Consider the following 18,804-nt stretch of genomic DNA (forward strand, 5'->3'; position numbering starts at 1 on the left):
TACAGTCTTGGTCAATTATTCTAAAGTGCTACAACACTTGTATTTATCATAATTAAAAACACACTTGACAAATATATTGTACAATAAAGTTTATTAGCTGTTCTCCTCTTTCTAACAAATGGAATGGATAGTGTTGATAATTCTTTACAAACCAAAGCTGATTTGGTTGTGTGACTGCCCCATGACTGCCATAAGTACATCCCTCTAAAAAACAATCAGTTGCAAACAAGCAATGGCAGGTACCAAATAATACGGGAATTGGAGAATTTCATTATTGAAGGTTTTGGTACAACGTATTCAGAACATTCAGCACAGAAGTTTGTGCATTGCAAATGGAAGATCTTGTGCCTGTGCAATCCGAGACGAACATGTACAGAAAAAAAAATATATTGTTGGCTCTGGATTCTCCCTTTGGTTAAAACATGCATATTACAAAGGGGACAGGGGAAGACAAACACCCGGAATTGCGTAGAAAAGAGGAGAACTTGCATGTATTTTTTTCTTGTACTAATATTCCCTGGACTTCATGCCCAGCCATCACAGCCCATTTGATTTTTCCGTGATTAAGGAAGGTAAATTCTAATTTGGTTTTTTATTTTTATGCAAAACAAAAAGCTAGGAGTAGGTGGTAAAAGAAAAATATATATTTTATATATATATATTTATACGTGTGCGCAACTATGTAAAGAAAATAATTCCCATAGTTACAGAGTTTAGTTAAAGAAAGTTTAATATATATATATTTATTATAACAAAATAGGCAGTTATTGTGGGTAAAATATTCATTAAAATCTGACCCCTAAGAACACACACATTTTTAGGCTATGAATCATTCTCTCATTGCCCTAATGACCATCTCTGCAGCTGTTTTCTGAATTACTGCCAATGCAAATTTGGCATTCCTCTGAAAAATACAAGGTTTCCTAGCACCTAAACATATTTTTAGGTTCAAAAAGTGTGATGACCATTATCTATAAAGAATTTCTGCAACACACTATAAATAGTGTTTCATGAGGAAGATTAAAAACATTACACATCTTTGTCCCTAGCAATTTTATTGGCAAAAAATGAAAAAATAGATTATAAGAATATCCGTATGAAATTATGAAAATGAATATCCCTTTAAGAGTAGTAATGGGACTTAATGAAAATGCTAACTCAAAATTTAAAAGTTTCTTTCTAACTGCCTGGAAAGAAAAAAAGATACCATGACAATAGGATTGAACTCAGAAAATAAAACCTGAAATTGATTGCCCTGACCAAACCATGCTATTAAAGTTAAGCGTGCAAAGTTACTCATAATTTACAACTTCCTTGAATACAACTTTTCTTTCAATTGTTATGAAATTTTAAAAGAATGTCTATAAAGCTTTTTTGAAAAATCTTTGAAAGTTACTTTCCCTTAAACATTAAGGAATTTTACCCAGCAATTCCCTCCCACCCCCACCCTAAACTAATAGCTGGTCAGGCCATTCCACTGTCATGTTCGAAAAATGGCAAACCAACAACACACAATAATACAAATTATTTAAACTAAGAGAGACACCAAATGTAAAGCATTATGGGAACTGCAGAATGTGATGGTTAGGGTATGAACCACGCTGGAAGAACTAGAGGCAGGCTCCACTGGAAGGGCTTAAGAGTTGTCAGATGTAGTAGGTGATGTCAGTTAGAAAATGGAAAATAAAAATCTGTTTTCATAATTTTTCCTTTGCTGGAACCCAGATGTAAGGACCAGACTGTTCCTCTATGATCTGTTTCACTTGGTTGTAGATTTCTTCCAGAGTGTCTCCCTGGACAATAGCTGCAAAACATAATGTGGCAATCAGCAATCACCCCTCCTCATTCCGTGCAGGAGCCAGGCTGCTCCTTGCCCTCAGAGTGCCACGAGGATTTCTGACTGCTGAAGGAACAGACACTCTTGGACACCCCTGGTTTCAGTGCTGAAGCACAGAGTGGTGCTGCAGCACACACAAAGCACCTCCTTGGGGACAGGGAACTTCCACTGTCCTACCAAGTATATACATGCAACTGAGGGGTTTTTTAACCTTTTCCTAGCTACACGTTCCAATGTGCCTGAGTCAATTCACATCCTCCAGTATTCTTTTTGGTCCAACTTTCATTTGTGTTTCTAGCACAAAGCAGGACAGTGCAGGGCTGTGTCCTCACAGGCTGGTGAACTCCTCAGCTCTATCCTGGTGATAGCCTGCACAGCAAGGCAGGCTGACCTCGAGATGTCTACCCAGCTCTACCTTTGCTTTTGGCTAAAATAAGGAGGAACTCATGGAGTTTGTTGTCCAGACAAGAGATTCCAGTTTTATAGACAAGAGGCTTCCTTACACAGTTAAAAGCACAATCTATACTCATTCCTGTCATGTTGGTTGATGTGTTTTTACCAAGGCTAGAAATTAACTAGAAATGAGCCAATATGGATGTGTTCTGACATATCAGAATAAAATATAGTCTGGTGAAAATGAAGATAAAGTTTGAGCTGTTCTTACCAACACTTCAGCCTGGAAGAGCAATCACTGCGAGATAGCAACTTATTTTTAATTAGTCTCACAATCTCAGCATCAATAATCCAAGTAGTAAAGTTTAGCATGAAAGACAGTTTTGGAGGCAGGTCAGACTCACTCTTCTGTGCTTTAATAGAGTAGTGCTGCATCTGAGCTTTGCTTTCATGTAAGCTAGCTTCCTTTTATTCCTACCATTCCATTCTTGTCTCTTAAAACCTTCTCCCCATCTGCAGCTCAATGCTGTACTGCCTGTGGGAGGAGGCTGCTCCATTGTTATAGGCCAAGTATAATGTCCACAGAAGAACAGTGCACAAGAAAGAGTTAGAAATGTCTTTGCAAGGCAAATAGGCCATAAGCTTCAGCATCTTCTCTCCAGCTAAATTCAACCACACCTCTTTCAAACCTCAGTAACTTCAAAGCTGAAGTAGGATGTGCTTTTCATCTACTTCAGTATAAAGTTTAAGTTTGTGGAAACAGAACCTGCTGATGAAGTTGGAAAATGGCATTAAGTCCTAAGAGTTTTCAAAACCTAAATTAAGCTCCCAGTAATTTTTTGTTTATTTTTATATTAAATTAACTGATCAAAGTGAAATCAATGTAGAGATACTAAGATGGCTCTATACCTCAAAGTAATCACAGATCATCTGAAAAACAAAGCTCACTATCTCAGTGGTTAGGCAAGAACTATTTTTACAGCAAGCCATAAAATTTCAACTCTGGCAAGTGAGTAGTGACAAGGAGAACACACCTGTGAAGTGTTCAGTAAATTCTTGCTCCAGTTTCGTGGCTCTCTCAAATGTTTTCTTGGCTTGCTCTTCCGTTAAGCGTTTATTCATTTCCCTGAAAGTGCAAATATTATAGCTTTTTTAAGCCAATACAAAATACTTGGTGTCTTTAAGGTTTTAAACTGTTGTTTGAATATTAATCCTAATAAAAGGATTAAACCCCAAAGACTCCAAGCAAAGACTGTAGTGGAAATGAGCTGTTCTGGCATTATGTTGCATGGAATTTAACACAATGACATTTATTTTCAAGCACTTTAGTTTGGATAAGAAGCCCCATCTTAAAGTCCCTAAAAATTAAACTCAGGTAATTAAATATGATTTAAAACACAAACATTACAATTGTCTGCATATAACTTGCACTTGGCTTTTCAAATACAACAGTCTCAAACAATTCAGCCTGAGGTACTTTACTTTTACTCACATGATATTTTCCACTGTTTTGGGTTTAATAAAAATGGAGATTGGGTACAGCTGGGCAATCTGCAACCTTTTGATCGCATTACCAGAAACATCAAGAATGCAATGTTTACCCTAAAAAGTGAGAGAGAAAGGAAAATGGCACTAAGCAAAGTTTAAGTCACAAGTAGCATAGCATAATAATTTAGAAGAGAAAACATGTCTCCACTGAAACCAAGAAAATGAGAGTATTTGCATCAACAATACTGTGATTTCACCACTTTGGCTCAAGGTCCCCCAGTCTCCTCCCCACATCATTTGAGATGTTCCTGACCCTTCTTTCTTCATTCCTTTCTTCATCACAGCTTGCAGCCCAATCAGCAATGCAGAACAGTGGAACAGCTGGACTTCAACCACATCACCATCATTTTTTATTTTGCTTTGTTTTGGTACTAATTTGAGGATACTTTAGGGAGGTGGCCATGTCACAGATGTGATTTAGAGAAGAGCCAGATGACTTAACTGGCATACCTGAGGGAGTGCCCACCCCTGCTGGCAGGGAAATGTGCCACCATATTCAGGTGGAACTGCAGAAAAGCCCTTTCCTCTCCCAGGTACCAGCCAGTAAAAATACCACATTGGAGATGGTGAAAGCAATTTATTTGTGTTGATTTATCATTCATCTCTTGAGAAACAAATATAACTTGACCATTCCTTGGGCAGCTGGAAGACAGCGTGGTAAAGCTGCTTTCCTCCCACTCTCTATTCTCCCTCTAAAAAGAATTTTCCAGCTTCATCTCAAAGGCTCCTCCTGTTCTCAGCTCCTTTCATCTAAGATATGCTCATTTCCACCTCACACATTTTTATTTCTTTCCTTTCTGAGTAGCATAGGATTAATTTTGCAGACTGTCATTTTAGAAAGCTACAGGGGAAGAGGAACAGAAAACCACTCCTGGGTGACTACATTAAGAAAAGCTTTTTATCAGGACACCAATGTGCATTACAGAAATCTGTGAGCCAGGATACAAACCCACAAGTACCATATAACCAAGGGTTACTCATATCATACAACACCATTCCTGAACTCCTGGGAGATGATTCCTGGAAGAATGTCTGAAATTACTGACATGCTTCTGCTTCCTGGCAGAAGAAATCACTAGGATCATTTACATTTGGTCTCTTTCCTAACAAAATCAGAATTTTACTTCAGGAATTTTTAAAGAGAAGTGTTCTTCCCACATGAACAATATGTATGTCTGTTTGCTTTCAGCTGATGGTAGCTGTTTCCCAGATGCAGTCCATGGGTCTGGATGCCAACTGGTAACATTTAAAAGAGGTGTCTGTATGTCCTAGCAGAGCATTTTACAGGCGCTGATCTGTCCACGTCTTTAAATGTGGCACATGCTCCCAGAGCTGAGAATTAAGAGCATTATTTGAAAAAGAAAAAAGGACCAAGTAAAACACTATTTGCTGTGTTTGGCCCAACAGTTTAACCCAGGAGCCAAAGGGTGGAGGGCTAGAGAGCCAGCACAGTACCTGTGCTGGGATATATGGGATATAACCAAGACAGTTTATTCCAAATCAGCAATGAATATGCATTAGCTGTGGCCTCGAGACACATATTTGCAAGCTGCTGATGATTCCAAAGGAAAGAAGATATGAAAAGTCTTTTCAAGTGAAGATGTGAAAGACAAGGAAAAGAAACACAAGTACATCGTGCTACAAACATGTTTTTGTGCAGGGAAGCCACTTTGCTCTTTGCTCTAGAATAATATTTTATATATTTTAGTTCCTTAGTTGCACTGCATCTGATTGAGAAGCACTGCACAGCAGCCAGTGCTTTCTGTAGCTGAACAAAAAGAAACATCAGAAAGCATCTTTAGCTGTGTCCATTGTGGGTAAGGAAATGAGAGAGACAGGGATCAGCTGGAAGCATGGGCAAATGAACACAACTGAAGGCTATTTTAGGAATACTGTTTCTGGTTCTTTTGGGGTAATAGCAGTCACTTCTGTTCTGTCTTCTCCTAAACTGATTGCAGAAAATTTGGAAATGATCTTTTGTATCCCAGCAATAAAACCCACTGAAAAGACTCATCTTTTCAGCAAGATGGAAAAGAATACAAGGATGGGAACAATTTCAGATCAACCAGTTTGCAGCCCTGTCATGATTTTGAAGTACAGTTCTGAAGGATAGGCCATTGTTTCCCAGAAAAACAGTGTCAGCTGCAACTAAGAAATTGCTGCATCTACCCAAAGTCCCATGGTGCCTATGCAAGAGATTTGACTGCATGGAGACATCTGCTAATACTTTGTTCTTTGTGTCCATTTATGAAAGATTCATAGCAATTTTGTACCTTACTAATCCCCACAGATGGACAAAAGAAGAGAGTCAATTTCAGGTCCAGGATGGAACTGAAGGATTGTATTTGTAAAGCAAATGCCAACAGATTTATAATGTTTAAGCTATTCAATAATTTCATCATTTAACCACAAATGATTGTTTCACAGCTTTGTTCAGCCTCCAATACAAAATGCTGTTCATTTACTTCAACAATTCTGTAATTAATATTATTTTCTTTCCTTTTCTCACTCTGTCCCATGGGCCCAGGTTCCATTTCTTATGGTGACAAAGACAGGAGAAGAAAACATCATTTGCCCCACAGAATCTCACTGTGTTTGCCCTGGTTTTGCTTCCAGTAAATTCAGTTGCCAGAAATAGCAATACTCATCCATTTGGTCAAAATGGGCTACAGAGTTTTCCAGAGGACTGAAGTGCAGCCCTGTGGCACATGGGTTACTACCCACACTTACCTTCTGCATGTCCAGACTGACAGTGCCCCCACTTGGGAGTTCCCACCTAGAAAATAGCTGGCCCTTCTTTCATATAGATCAGAGAACATTGGCTTCTGTAGATGTACTGGATTTGTCACCAGCAGAACAACACTCATCAACTCAACATGGAACATTTGCAAAAAAAATTTTCACCACATGATTTTCTTTAAGACAAGCACCTTATTCTCAGAAATACACTTCCCTTTTCCCACTTTTTTTTTTTCAGACAGATCAAGTCAACTTCAGTGAGACTTTAGAAATAATTAGAATTTGCAATAAATAGTTAATTCAAATCACTTTGGGATAGAAACAGCAAGGTTAATATTCAAAATATATGGGTAGTTATAGAAAAATACTTATAAAATTGAATTCTTTACATTTACTCTCTTCTTTGTTAGCTAAAACCATGAGGAGCCCAAAGAATAACATTTTTGTAAGTTTTCTTTTGCACAGGTCTATGTCAAGAGGATCCTCATATTAATTAACTGCACCAGCACTACTCTTCATTAGTTAATGATCTGTGTATGTGAGCTAGGCTAATTAGCCTATAATTGCAGTTAATTCTTCTGTATTCTCTCTAAATAAGAGGGTTTACAACATTATGGTTGCTTTTTTCCCACAATTTAACCATGACGCTTTCATTATTCCAAAGCTTCATTATTTCCCTGTGCATCTGTGACAATACACTTTATTTCTAGCCTTATACAAATTCCTTTAAAACTCAGAATGCTCCTAATGGCTTCTTGCCATTCTTCTCTTTCTCCCTGTCAGCACAGGCACATAATCAGCTCAGCAAATGAAAGTAAGTGGCACTGATTTACCTTTTCTGCTACTTCCCGCACTGATTGGACACTTGTTCCATAGAGGTGATTATTGTACTGGCCAGCTTCAATGAATTTGTGATCCTGAATATCCTTCTCCATTTGCTCTCGAGAAGTGACAAAATGGTAATCACGTCCATCCACCTCATAATCTCGTTTTGGTCTAGTAGTATCTTTAAATATAAACCAGTAGTTTTAAAGCAAAACAAAAAACAGTGACTTTTTTTCTTACAATATCCAAAAAGCCTCCCACTTGTACTGCAAAATTGTTACAAAGAGATTGATATTAAGATAGGCCTATAAAGTTTAAACAATATATTAACTTTTTTTTTAACCCAACATACAGAGGATTTCTATAAAAAATTAGGAGAAAAATATAATCTAAAATTGCTTTAGTATTTGCTGAGACTTACGTGGAACACATGAGCCAAATTTGTCTGGAAATTCTGAGATCAGGTCATCATTTATTCTGTCTTTCATGGGTCCCAAAACAATCACAGGTCGAGTGTAACTGACTAATAAATATAAAGGAATAATGTCAGTTGTATTTCACATGACTGTTAAATTTTAAGAGTTCATCAAATTAAGCTCTCTCACCTAGCAATGATTTTAATACTTAGAAGAATATGTACTTCTAAAGAGAATAGAAACACAGTGAAGAACATCAATCATAGTCATAGTAAGATGTTAGACTTTCACTCTCAAATTATCATTCTCAGTGATTGAAAATGAGTCTTAAATTATGAAGCCTTTGGGGAAAAAAAAAACCTTCTCACAAAGTAACATCCTAAATTCTAATGGAAAAATGAAAGAGGAGAGGTTTGAAAATCTTTTCAATTCAAAGAGGCACCTAAGCAGCAGCACCATTCATAAAATTCTGTGTCTGTGTTGAGATAAGCTTCTTTTCCTCTAAGGCCACAATTAAGCTCTCACATACAAAATGACTCAAATATAAATAGTTTCTGTAACTATTAACACCCTTATAAAATTTAGTGTAGTACCTTTTGAAAGTAGTTTAATTATTTATAATAAAGGTATTTTGGTTGAAAAGTAAGTTTAAGCAGATTATGTCTAATCACACTGTAAGAACCTTTAAGACAATAATGCCCGAGTATCTTGCCACCATCATGTAATTTCAGCAGTACAAATTTTAATTTTAGGTTCAATCTGTCTGCACAAGTAAGTACCAATTAATTAAAATCTGGCCTATTAAATATATTTTCATTTGACTCAGAGCTATTTCCTTTCTATTGCATTACTGTATTTGTAAGAGGAATGTCTTGAATCCAGTATCTATTAACTTATTAATTAAATAACAAACATCTCTGCTGTTTCTCCCTTTGTGAGCCCCTCTGATGAGGGGAAACCGTTCCACTGGAAATCAGTAAAAAGCAATTCTTTTAAATGCAAGTGGGAAAAAATATTTTCTCCTAGTGATTTCCATTTTATTAAATTTTACTTTTTTCTGAAAAAAATCCCTTGGCAATTATTAACCAAATTAGCCATATAAGAAAGCCATACAGAAATGGGAGACTGATTAGAGACATTTCAATTGAAGTTGGTAAATAGACAAATGAGCTATTCACATGCTTTTTGCTGTGCCAGAAACAGTGAGAATGCTAAAGCAATATGAAACAGAAGGAAACTATCATTTATGAGGTTCTCACTGACAAAGCTGTTAAGCATACTGTACTTTCCTTCCACAATATAAACCACACAAGAATTATTGAAGTAGCACACCTTTGGATTCTGCACTAAATAATTCAGAGCTTTTATTTAATAATTTATGCCTTTATAATTTATTAATTTGAATAACCATAAGTTTACACTTTAAAAGGGTGAAGAAGTTTATCCTGGTACTTAGTACATAAGGGCATGCAATGCATTCTAACAATTCAGATTATTTCATACTGAGTGAGAGCTACAAACCTTCTTGTTGATTGACCGGTTCATATGACAACACATATTCCTCCTGGCCACCTAAAATGTAAAGGCAAAGACACATCAATGTATTTTTTTCCTAAAGGAACATATTTCAAGGGAGTCATTCCATGGACTATGATGATACAGACACTGCCCAGCAATATGCATTACAATGATGCTGATGAGGGACACCTTTTGAGAGCCATGAATTCTAGACCTCACAAAGCTAAGCCAAACACTGAGCTTTAAAGCATAAGACACAGAGAGTAGAAAGGAGTTCCTGGTGTAGCTGGCATGTCAAGCTGGCATCGAGCACAAGGAGAATTTCCAAGCATTGCTGAGGTGCTGCTCCCCACGAGTCCTGGATGCAATGCATGCATGCTGTCATTCACTGCTAGAGCAAAGCCTCCTGCAGTGGGATGCTCTCCACACTCTGAGGGCAGCATTTACAAGAACATTTTTCCATATTTATACGTGGCTGGCAAGCATGTATGGCAAGGTGAACAGATCCTCCATTAACTTTATTGTGAATTGGCATATCCATAAACATCTTCAGCCACTATAATTCTACCAAGAAAGCTATGAATGTGTATACTAAACAACTACTATTTTATAAATTAATTTTTAAAGACAAAGTTGAAAGCAAGTAATGCTTTGGATTGTTCTCAGCTCCAGGAAGCACATTAGCAGTGAATGAAACTAAAATAACAGAATCTTGAGTTTTGACAGCTGTAGGCATTGTAAATGTTAGTGAAAGCATTTGAAATATACCTCAGTTGCCATCTCTCTAAAAGACTGCTTCTAGTCTAACATTATATCTCTGAGTAAAATTAATTTTAACGAAATAACTAAAAATTAACTGTGACAGCAGAGAATTTATAATTCTGAAGACACAAGCTCGAATTACATGACATTGCTTTAACTGAAGAAAATACAGTCCTCCAATATTTCACTTGTCTAATTTTGGAACATCCTTTGATGCTCATAAGCCATACTTAAAACAGGCAAAGGAACATACCAAGGCTACACCACAGTTTATGTAGAAACAGAAGGCAGATGAAGGCTTTTATAAATGCATCTAGAGCTTCTATATATCTAGTCTCTATTTCAAAGCAAATGCAAAAAGATATTTAAAATCTAAATATTACCATTTCATTAACAGAAATATTTTTCTTATTTTGCAATAAATTTGCATTCAAACTGTCCTACAGCAATACATGAAAGAAGACTTTAATTTCCTAAATTGTTGCAAGTGAGGAATACCTTAAGACAGACACAAAATCATGCAACCTGTACATTTTAATATCTCAAAAAGTTACTCATGCAAATGGATTTTAGGACAGTATATACTTTCAGAACCCTTTTTAGGCTAGGGAGAGGAACAGGGAATCACCAACTATCAACTCATCTATAAAAGATCCAGCTCACTAGAATTAGATACTTCTTTGGAGAAGTCACATTGCTAAAAGGTCAAAGAATAGTTATGTAAACTACTAAAGAGATAAGAACAAGTAAAAAGCATCCCCTGATTGAGGGCAAAAAGTATATATTGTCACTGCTTTTCAATTCTTTGGAAAAATTAGTATTAATAGAATGAACCTTTTGAACAACCGTACTCATCTGTAATCAAGATAACTTTCATATTAGACAGCAGTAAGAAGAGATTAAAAGAATATTTTATTAAAAAGTGCTCAGAATTACACATTGAGACAAACAAATCCATGACATCCATAATAAAATCATGGCTTCTCAAGTAACAATAAAGTAAAAAATAGTAGTACCAATAACCAGCTTTAAATGTAAATAGCTAGCTCTCAGAAAAACCTTGGAAGTGAGGGAAGAGAGGGAAGCAGCAAATTTATGAAGAAACAGACATGGTTAGATAGTTTTAATGGTGTGCCATTAAAAACTATAAAAAATTCTGTTTATCAAAGGCAACTTCCATATGTGCTCAATTCTGTGTTATTCTCAGGGAACACAGATGCCTCCCTCAATTAGTTTCTTTTCAATTACAGTCTGCAACAACACCAGCCTTTTGCATACATGTATACACATTCTCTCCTTCATTGTCATCATCTGGAAGAAAATATGTGGCTCATTACCTCTGAAAAGATCGACAGCCAAACAAATATATCTGTTAATGAACCACCTTCCTTATCATCCTGACATAAATTAGGTATTTCTGCAGTGCCCATTACACAGCAGGCAGCCAGGAGCTGAGCACTGAACCATTGCATGACTTTCACTGCTCCTTCGTTTCATGTTTCTCTTCAAATCCTCCACTTTGCTATTGTCCTGCTCTGCTCTACCATGGCTTGCAGCTCTAGACTGCAGCCTTGCTGGGGAGCTGTTCTGGAAATGAATAGTGGGATTCCAGTCCTGGCTGTGGTTCCAGACATGGCGAAGCACAGCAGAGCAGCACCATGCAGCCTATTACCCACCATGAGCATGGAGTGCCACTGCAGCTGGGGTAACAGCAACCACTACTGGAGCTTGTGCTAGCAGTAAAAGCAAACTGAGTGTAGTATTTAGAAGACACTATGTCTCCAGGAAGAGAGAACTAGCATGCTGATTTATCAAAACTGACTCCAGCACTGAATGTGTGTCGTATGCTTTGAAGACAGTTCATACTAAGCACCCACACTTGACAAAATAAATGAGCTGAAAGCAAGGGTAAATACATGTTTGCTTATCTGTACTTTCATTGAAGTATATACATATTAAATCTGAGTATCAGTTGTGAAAAACTTTAGATACTTATGGCATTATTTAATGGATTACACAGTTCGGCTACAGTTCCAATATTAAGGCTCAGCTATATAAAATTATATTTGTCAGCGTTAAATTTACCTTTAAATTTAACAGCTTGTGTAATTTAAAAAAAATTAGTGGATTCAAATTAAATTGAACTAAGAAAATCACCGACAACAATAAAAAATATCCATAATGGAGGTTTGCAGCGATTCTAGGGAGTTTTTTAAAAACAAAGACATGGAACAATTTGCGGTACTCCACCAAATAGACAAATACAGATTTCACCTGAAGCTGACTGGGAAGTTCTATTTAACATGTAAATACCCAGAAAAGACAGACAAACAAAACCAAAGAAAGAGCTGCAAAACAAAGGCTCCGAAGAAACAAAGAACTTAAAAACACTTACGGTAACTACTTTCACTATCGCTGGCATTAGAGGTTACATGCTCTGAAATTGCAACACAATGGGAAAAAATAAGGAACATACACCAATGGCATGAGTCAAACAGAAAGAAAATCGACAAAAAATAATCCAGATGAAAGACAATACTGATATCAAAGTACTGAAATCAATACATACTGCATTTAAAAGTTTTAACGTACTTCTCATAGCTCTCAGGATCAAGCTTAATTTCATATGAAAGGAATTGATGTTAATAAAAAGAAAAACATTAAATAGCACATAAAATAAGATTACAAGAAGTACACTAATTCATAATTCACATGTAACCCTGCAATTTTTAAGTTTTCACTTCAGGATGAATTTAGTTGTGTAAAAACCTTGGGATTATGCATTTCAACTTTTATGCAAGCAATTTATTGATTACATTTAGTCTCTTGTAGAGAAAATGCTGGATTATATTAGAGGAAATATAGTGCAGCATGTAACACAATTTGCATTAGGTGTGATAAGGCAGTTTTTAGAAGTCCGTGCTGAAAACAGACAAGAAACATGTTCTGTTTATAGAACAGAATCATCTAGAGATATTTCTGGACCATATTACATAGTTCAAACTAGGTATGATCATAAGGCCATAAAGGCTGCTTATGATTTTATGTTCCAAAGTATAAGGCCATAAATGTTGCTAAAGTTTTCCAGTCTAGACCAGGAATTCCTTTGAAAGTAGCCATTTCAGAATTGAGAAATGAATGTTACAGCTACTAGAATTTCTACTTCATGATTGAGGACAGGTACAGAAGTGCACTGGCCCTTACAAGTAATTTCACAAACACATTACCACCTTACAGTTATGCCTTGGGAAGAAATGCTACCCCTAATGCCCCTTAGCCACATCCCCTTAGGGCAGAGACTCCTTTCCCTATTGCATAAGTGCCTAACAGTGTATGTATTTAATATCTGTGATAAAAGCAAGGTCTTGGCTTTTTTTATTTGTCATTTTAATACATTTAGCGGTGGGGTATGTACACACAAACATTTCTGCCAAGAGTAGGCAGCAATACTTGAATCTGACTGGATTCAAATAGAAATACAAGAAGTGCCTCAAGTCACCCCTATCAGCCCTTCACCTGGTCTAAAAGCATCATAAGTGTTCAAAATAGAAAAACTCTCCTAGCATTTGTTAAGGAAAAGTTGTGTTTGCTTTAAGTAGCTGTAAACATCAGTAGCCTAGAGAGAGGAGTGAAAACTGTTACCAGTTAAAGTAGCACGGCAATGGTGGTACTATTACTGTAAAGAGCCATAAGGTTATTTTAAATAAATAAAAATACAAGGACACGATATAAGTAACATTAAAAAATAATCACCAAATTAAAAACACAGTACTGTTAAGGACAAACAAGAAAGCACTGGTAAGCTTCTGAAAACAAAAAAAAAACCATCTAATGTGACAGTCACATAAACTTTACATGTTCCTGAAAACAAAAACTCCAAAAGATTACAAACTAGGAAAAGCTTATGAACCAGTTTTAGTTAACCTCCTTTTGCCAGTGGAGCACCAATCTCAGAGAGATCTGTCCAAAAAAAAAAGTAGTAATTTTTCAGATGGAGGTTAAAATAACTTGGGAGTATTTTGATCACTTACTCAGGCCTTTTGATCCCATGTCGTCAGGGACCTCCTGCAGAGTAGTCCCCAGAGGGCAAGCAATAAAAAGACAATCACAAAGAAAATAATTGTCAGTAATATATAAAATTGGCGCTACGACAGGAGACAGTTCCTAGAGCATCACAGGGAAAAATGAGTCTATAGAATTTGACTTGACTGGCACATGAAGTGCAATCAGTAATGCAAATGGCAGAGAACACAGTTTGTTTTGAACCTGCTCTGAATTAGCAAATTTATGCAACTCTGTTTTGAGAATACACTTTTTTAAACTGCTGGCAAGAACAATGAAAATCAGAGTAACCTCTCTTCATTAGGAAAATCAAATTAGAATGAATGACTTTGATAAACCAGTCTAAAGGGACTGATTTGAGAAGCTGGTAAGCTCCATTATACTTTCATGAATACTGTGCTTTCTCCTCCAAGTCACAAACAGGGCAGCATCACTGACAGCACTGGAAGGCAGCTATCTCCTCCAGTTAGCCAACAGTATTGCCCAGTTTATTCCAAACTGGGATACTCTTGTGTTAAGTTTGATTTTGACAGCAAACAAAGGTTTGCCCTGGTTTTGTAGCCTGGTTTGCCAGTGGCACCAGGAGCTCCTCAGCCTGTTGCAGCTCATGAAACTGTCTCCATGGTAACACCCTAGTGCAGTCTAGCAGGCCCTTCTACTGTGCTTCGCTCTCCATGGAATGCCACATACTTACGGTCAATATCACTGGTTTCCTGCTCACTCTGGTCCTTGTTCTTGTAGAAGGGAAATTTTCGGGAAAAGAGGTTCTTTTTACGCTTGTCATTGAATGACTGCTGAAGAAGAGAAGGAGGGGCAAAACAAAGGATGTCTAATGTCTGTGTGAACAAAGGCCCAGAGCAGCAGCTTTGCGGAAGCTGACTCCTACAACCACATTATGCAGTGCACATCTCAGCTTAACACTCATCTTCCCAGCTCATTAGAAACAGACACTGGGATCATGGCTTTGCTTGGATCCTCCATGTTTCACATGCTTAGTAGTGAGAAAACTGGTTCATGCTATAGAGCCTGACCTGTATTTCACAAATAGGCGTGCTCTGAGTGTTAAAAAAAGTGGAAAACGAGGCTACTGTAAGATGGCCAAACCATAATGACTCAAAGTCAATTAAATCACTGATATTATCTCATTTAGGGGTTACAGTATTAAAAAAAACAACCAAAAAACCAAGCTGAGGCTTTTGCAAATGACTGATATTATAACAGAACATCAAAAGTATTGGGCAGTGTTACCATCCAACTAAAAAAAGTCCAAAACTTGTATCAGTGTTTTACTATTGCAATTCATTGCAAATTCACTGAAAGGACTTACTCTGTTCTATGTAATTTTGCATCCTAATACGAATATTAACTTGAAAAGACACCAGCTAATTTCTTTGGTTTATTGAGGCAATTATGTTTTTCAAGAGTGTACTTATAATTACCACATGAAAAACCCTGTATATCAAGGATCATGTTCAGTAACTTTTGACATTAACTGCTTATGTTGCTGAAGAATTTCTGCATCTCAATTGCTACAAGCATTTCTAGAGTTACTTACGTAGATATTTACATCCATATAAATATAAACTATTATTGTGCTGTTTGCTCAAGTGATGGAGAGCATCAATGCATTCTCATTCCTATATATGTATGTCTATATGTAATTAGCACAGATTTTACTAATAACTGCCATATCTTCAGCTGAAGACATCATGTGACTACAGCACCTTTAATTTCGTGTTCCAAGTCAATAAAAAACCTTAAAGTATAAATAAATCAGTAATGTTTTAATTGCAATTATGCCCAGAACTAGAGCTAATACAGCTAACTTAAATCAGCAGAAATTCCCTTCCATCTTTAGGCATGAGTGACTCATCTGACCAGTTTTGGAAAGACATAAAATTTGTCGTATTTTTGTCATTTGGTTAGCAGAAAAAAACTACAGTAGAAAGGATGGTAAAATAGAAAACACCCAACTTGGTCTTGAGACCCTGTGCCGTAGGGGACTATTTATTTCTAAGCCAAGCAGAGCCTATGTGCAGCAAGAAGTAAGAAAAGCACCACAGAAACATCTTTTAAAAGGTATGGTAAAATAAAATAATCATGCATTCAAGACTCTGTTAACAAGTGGTTCTAAAATTTGGAGCACGTTAGCTTTCAAATAATTGTTTGTCTTTCCTCAGCCAATGTGAGCTCACATTCCTCTGTTACAGGCAATAGAGCTGCAGAAGGCATTTTATCCTTTCTACCAGCATCAGGTATGGAATGAATGACAGTAACAAGTAGGGGTCAAACAGGACAGAGTTTTTCAAATGATGAGCCACATTTTTTGGTACAATTGAAAACTAGCACTTGGCCTTCCTAAAGTGAAGGTCTACAGTTGTGCTCCTTTCCTACAGTGCAACACAAAAGCTGCATCCTGCTACAGGACTAACAATCCTTCTGGCCAGATGTGCTTGACAATAGCAGATACTTAAACTTCCAGTGATATTTTCATTACCAATGTTTTAAAAAAATTACTTAAAATTACAAGGTGTTAAAGAGGCACATGGTACCATGGGAGCACAATCAGTGCCATTGAGCTCTGGAAATAACAATACTGTGCTAAGGAGGAAATCCATAAAACCTTTAATTGCCTTGCATCTGTGTTCGACTAAAACTGTTGTTCCACTGTAAAAATTGGTAAATTATCAGCCTGACACATAGACAAAAGATGAAGTTTCAAGCCAATCATATGCCTGCAGGAACCATACTTGGCACAGGCAGAATTTTATGTTATGGTCCTCCTGACCTTCTCTAACAGAAGTCACTGCAAATGACTTCTCACAACCAGGAAGGGTAATGTAATCTAGAGAACAAGGACAACAAATAAATATGTCCAAAGGAGATCCTTGCTGAGTATACTGAAAAATACTATAATGAGTTCAATTCAAAAAATAAAAGAACTCACATCTATAATTGTTTCATTTGGGCAAGTCTGTCAGTTTGGTAAAAGGAGACAAATGTGATAAAGCTAAAATGGTTCAGTGTAGCTGAGGTGGTGAGAATGGGGAATCTGTACAGTTAAAATTAAAGGACTAGCTGATTTATTGTGCTTCATAAAACATAATCAAGTTCTTCATTACAGTTGTGAAAATATTCCATAACAATTATTTTAACTTTCTTACAGTAAGTCTTCCTGACCTAATATGAAACTTTATATACTGCATGTATAATGGTCAGAGTCAGTTCCATTGCCAAAAAAAAGAGAAAATAAAAGTAATATTATACTGATTTTGCATAAAAGATTAGCCAAAAGATTTCTTTTAAAAGATATCATGATTATAAAAAGAAGGATTTGCTTATTAGTTGAAAACGCATAGTAATTGCATTAAATTTTTCATAAGCCCACTGGCAATCATTCACAGCCATTATAAGCAGGAATATATTAAATCAGAAGCAGCACAGAAAATGAGATAAATGTGTGTATGAAAGGAACAAACAAGAATAAAATGTAACCATTTTTGCTCCAGATTTTTTAGGTTTCCTTACAATGAAAGGAACATGGATTTTAATGTTAGCCATCACTAGGATTCTTCAAGGTCTTAATGTAGAAATTTTCAGAAACTGTATAAAATTGGTATTTCATCCTGTTTATAGAGAATTAGCACACACAGACACAGGAAGGCACATGGTCCATGAGGACATGTATGCTGCAGTCAACTTACTGGGAAAATACAGAAGGAATACTTCAAGGAGAAACTCTGATGTTAAAACATTTACAGCTGAAGCAAGAGACTGTGAACAGTGTAAGTGTTTGCAAAATGAAATGTTACTACAGAAAAGGAACTGCAGTTCTACATCAATGGCAAGCGTAGTTGCTTTTCCACTCAGTATTCCATGCATTTCTTGGTGCTCTGTTAGTACACAGGGACTGTGCACCAACTCTGCTTTTGTCAAAAAGCTACTTCAAACACATCAGTAATTAACTGTTTGCAGTTAATTGGTAGACACCCTCTAAAACCATGCAATTATCTTTCAAAGAACATGGTAGCATTTGAAAAATTCCTTAGTGTATTGAAAAGAATCTGAAGTATTTAAGCCTCTCTTCATATGACTTCTAAAAAGCAAACTCAAATTACCATGTCAGTTGATAATATTTTATTCCAATACCAAACTACAAAAGCACCAAAACAGAAAAATGCTGCCAATAATCCAGTAAATCTCCAGGGCAGTACCATAATTGTGAATCAGAAAGTAGTTAGAGATACTGATTTTCTTTTAAGCAAATACTTATAGGGGAAAAACATGACATTTCATTAATAACTGAAACCTTTGCCATGTAGCAGAGGGATATATATATAGGAATTTTAGAGTCTTTATACTTTGCAGTCCTACACTATCAGGATATAATACTGAAGCTTTACTATTTGATGTATGTGATTTCTGAAGTTATGAAAACATTGTATGTGAAATAAATTACTAAAATGCACTTGTGGGATTTACAATAATGAGTAACCAATGCTACAGCATTAGTGCCATTAAAAATATAATCACTATTTCAAAAATAGCTTCCTCAGGAGCTTAAAGCACACTTCAGATTTTTTGAAATGGTAATATATTATTAATTTAAAAGACTCTTACATCTCAAATGCACAGGCCTGAGTTTTGAAATTACTAGTCACATACTAGTGGTAGAAATGATAAGGTTGTGGAATTGTTTCTCAA

At 36.3% G+C, this 18,804-nt stretch overlaps 1 protein-coding gene across 22 annotated transcripts in view; it reads right to left on the bottom strand.

Annotated features, from left to right (window-relative positions):
* Positions 1-74: 74 nt before the first annotated feature.
* Positions 75-18,804, bottom strand: part of DLG1 (discs large MAGUK scaffold protein 1) — a 141,521-nt gene continuing 122,791 nt past the window's right edge. For 6 of the 22 annotated variants that reach the window (XM_077183952.1, XM_077183957.1, XM_077183968.1 and 3 more), the window contains 9 exons: positions 14,795-14,894; positions 12,434-12,475; positions 10,873-10,908; positions 9,280-9,330; positions 7,764-7,865; positions 7,351-7,523; positions 3,723-3,832; positions 3,265-3,356; positions 75-1,804 (listed from right to left, as the gene is read on the bottom strand). In XM_077183952.1, coding sequence (XP_077040067.1) covers positions 1,698-1,804; positions 3,265-3,356; positions 3,723-3,832; positions 7,351-7,523; positions 7,764-7,865; positions 9,280-9,330; positions 10,873-10,908; positions 12,434-12,475; positions 14,795-14,894 — 813 coding nt within the window. In that variant the 3' untranslated portion in view covers positions 75-1,697. Of the gene's footprint in view, positions 1,805-3,264; positions 3,357-3,722; positions 3,833-7,350; positions 7,524-7,763; positions 7,866-9,279; positions 9,331-10,872; positions 10,909-12,433; positions 12,476-14,069; positions 14,104-14,794; positions 14,895-18,804 lie in introns of all 22 variants that reach the window. The other 16 variants (XM_077183956.1, XM_077183964.1, XM_077183973.1 and 13 more) reach the window with 7 other exon arrangements.

This window comes from Agelaius phoeniceus, chromosome 10, assembly GCF_051311805.1.
Source record: "Agelaius phoeniceus isolate bAgePho1 chromosome 10, bAgePho1.hap1, whole genome shotgun sequence".
In the NCBI taxonomy this organism is placed as follows: Eukaryota; Metazoa; Chordata; class Aves; order Passeriformes; family Icteridae; genus Agelaius; species Agelaius phoeniceus.